General features: G+C 38.2%; 1 protein-coding gene across 1 annotated transcript; it reads right to left on the bottom strand.

The window, feature by feature from the left end:
- Positions 1–970: 970 nt before the first annotated feature.
- LOC110108057 (chorismate mutase 2-like) lies at positions 971–1493 on the bottom strand (the record flags this gene model as incomplete). The annotated part of the gene is made up of 3 exons (XM_028692175.1): positions 971–1126; positions 1189–1332; positions 1407–1493. Coding segments are annotated over 3 exons (372 nt in total), but the record flags the coding sequence as incomplete, so codon positions are not given.
- Positions 1494–2320: the final 827 nt, after the last annotated feature.

Raw genomic sequence — 2320 nt, 5'->3', positions numbered from 1 at the left:
GTGGAGGAATGCATCGGGCTTGTTGTGTGATAGAAAAAACCCCCTCAAACTTAAGGCAAAATTCTATAAGATGGTGGTGAGACCTGCGATGCTTTATGGTGTTGAATGTTGGTCATTAAAAGAGAAGCATAATACTAATTTAAGTGTTATAGAGATGAGAATGCTCAGGTGGATGAGTGACTTTACTCTTAGAGATAGGATGCGAAATGAGCATATTCGTGAAAATGTTGGTGTAGCTCCAATGGAAGATAAGGTTAGAGTGAGTCGTCTTAGATGGTTTGGTCACATAAAACGGCAGCCTTTCGATGAGCCGGTTAGGAAAGTAGATGTATTAAATTTGACTTATGTTAAGAAAGGTAGATGTAGACCTAAAAAGACTTGGTTAGATAATACTAGAAAGTAGAAATAATCTTTCCTTATTAGATTTAAATGAGAATTTGACTTTTAACATGACACAATGAAGAAAACGGATTCATGTAGTCGACCCCACGTAGTGGGACAAAGGCTTGATGTTGTTGTTGTAGTACTTACATTTGGGCAATGAGTGGCTTAAAAGGTAATAAGTTTAAATCCATATATTATAGTCCTTTCAAAAGGCTACATCTAGTAATCACACATGTATCTCAATATTTTCACTTATATCATACTCAATTTAGCCATCAATTATATAGCATACTCAGTTTGGCCATCAATCACTTTTTACCACCCAATACTCATAAATATGAGAAATTATTTTATGTGGACGCCGAACGCCGTCCAGATATCAACCAGAATGCGTCACATCACCCCCTGCTCGGTACCCGGCTCGGTACTGCTGACGTGGCGCATTCTGGTGGTCTCTAGACGGCGTTCGGCGTCCACACCGAATAATTTCTCCATAAACATGGCCTAAAAAAAGGCATCAAATTCTAGGAATAAAATGACCATGCATGTCATATTCATGAAAAGGCACAAAGAACGCATGGCTTAGGCATACATATGCACATCAGCACACATGAATTAGCATGAAAAGTAAATAGAAAAAAGAAGATACCTCATTATTGATTGCAGAACTATAATCCAGTGGGGCATCCCTGAACTTGACCTCTGCCACAAATTTGCCATAGTGGATCCTTCTCGATATGGCCTGTGCTCAAAATGATGCATCAAAATGTTATGGATGATCACAAACAATTTTAATTTTATTACCTGCAAGCATACAAGGTCTGATGCCAATGTCGATGCATAATTACCATCATCACCCTCAGCAGTAAATAGTGGAAGTAATTCATTGAAATACATGTTCCATATAGTCTTGGCTATATTCACAGATGCGCCAGCTGGATGTAACACCTATTTTCCAAGAATCAGGACATGATTTGAATTATAGTTATTATGAAGGGAAAAGCAAGTGAGGGAAGACTTACCTGGGGGTAATTGTATGAAGGAACTAAAGGCAAAGGCAGATCTTCAGGGAAAAAGGGAACCTCCTCTGGGTTTTCATACCTTCCAGCCTAAGAAAAGATAATATCTCAATTTGTTTAATTCATAATCAATACATAACAGTACTATATAGGATGCACTTAACTCTTAAGCATGAATAAATAACAAAATCATCACAGACACAAAATTAGCATGAATATTAGCACCCACCCCTTGTCCCTAACCATAAATAAAAAATTGTAAAAGGGGAAAAAAATACAAGCATGAAAATCAATGAGAAATATTGCTAAAGAGCAGAAGGCAATGAAATCATGTAAGCAAGTATAATAATATTAAGTAGTTAAGCATACCAACGGGCCAAAATAGTGCATGAAACCGTGGTCGATTATGGGCTATATGTAGGATTGTACGTAACTTACACTTCTATAGTTGTATGTGATGGAGAAGTTGTTCCCAGGTTCAAAAACATGTCCTTTAGGTATGAATGGGGCAAGCTAATATCTGGCCACCACATCAGTAGTTCAGTACACTCAAATATGAAACTATATGATGCCGGCGGCGGAGGCGACACGGCAACGGACAAGAACATGCGAGCTGCAAGAACTCCCAACTCACACAAGACCCAAGAACTCCGTGGAAGTGGGATCACCACCTGAAATACTTCAGGATACAGATACACAAAACAAGAGTAAAACTACTCAATTCTTATTCATCTCAACAATCTCCCTTTTTACAAGCATTGGCTACCTATTTATAGCCAAAAAGGAAGCATCATAATAGGCTACATACAAAATAAGAAAGCATTACACCTCTATAGCCCTATAACTACCGAATGGACTTAATACAGCCTGAAGTTTAATACAATTAACGTCTCAGCTCCGGCGTCACTATAGCCTAA

This window comes from Dendrobium catenatum, unplaced genomic scaffold, assembly GCF_001605985.2.
Source record: "Dendrobium catenatum unplaced genomic scaffold, ASM160598v2 original_scaffold_138496, whole genome shotgun sequence".
Lineage (NCBI taxonomy): Eukaryota > Viridiplantae > Streptophyta > Magnoliopsida > Asparagales > Orchidaceae > Dendrobium > Dendrobium catenatum.
This window is presented reverse-complemented; position numbering and strand designations above follow the sequence as displayed.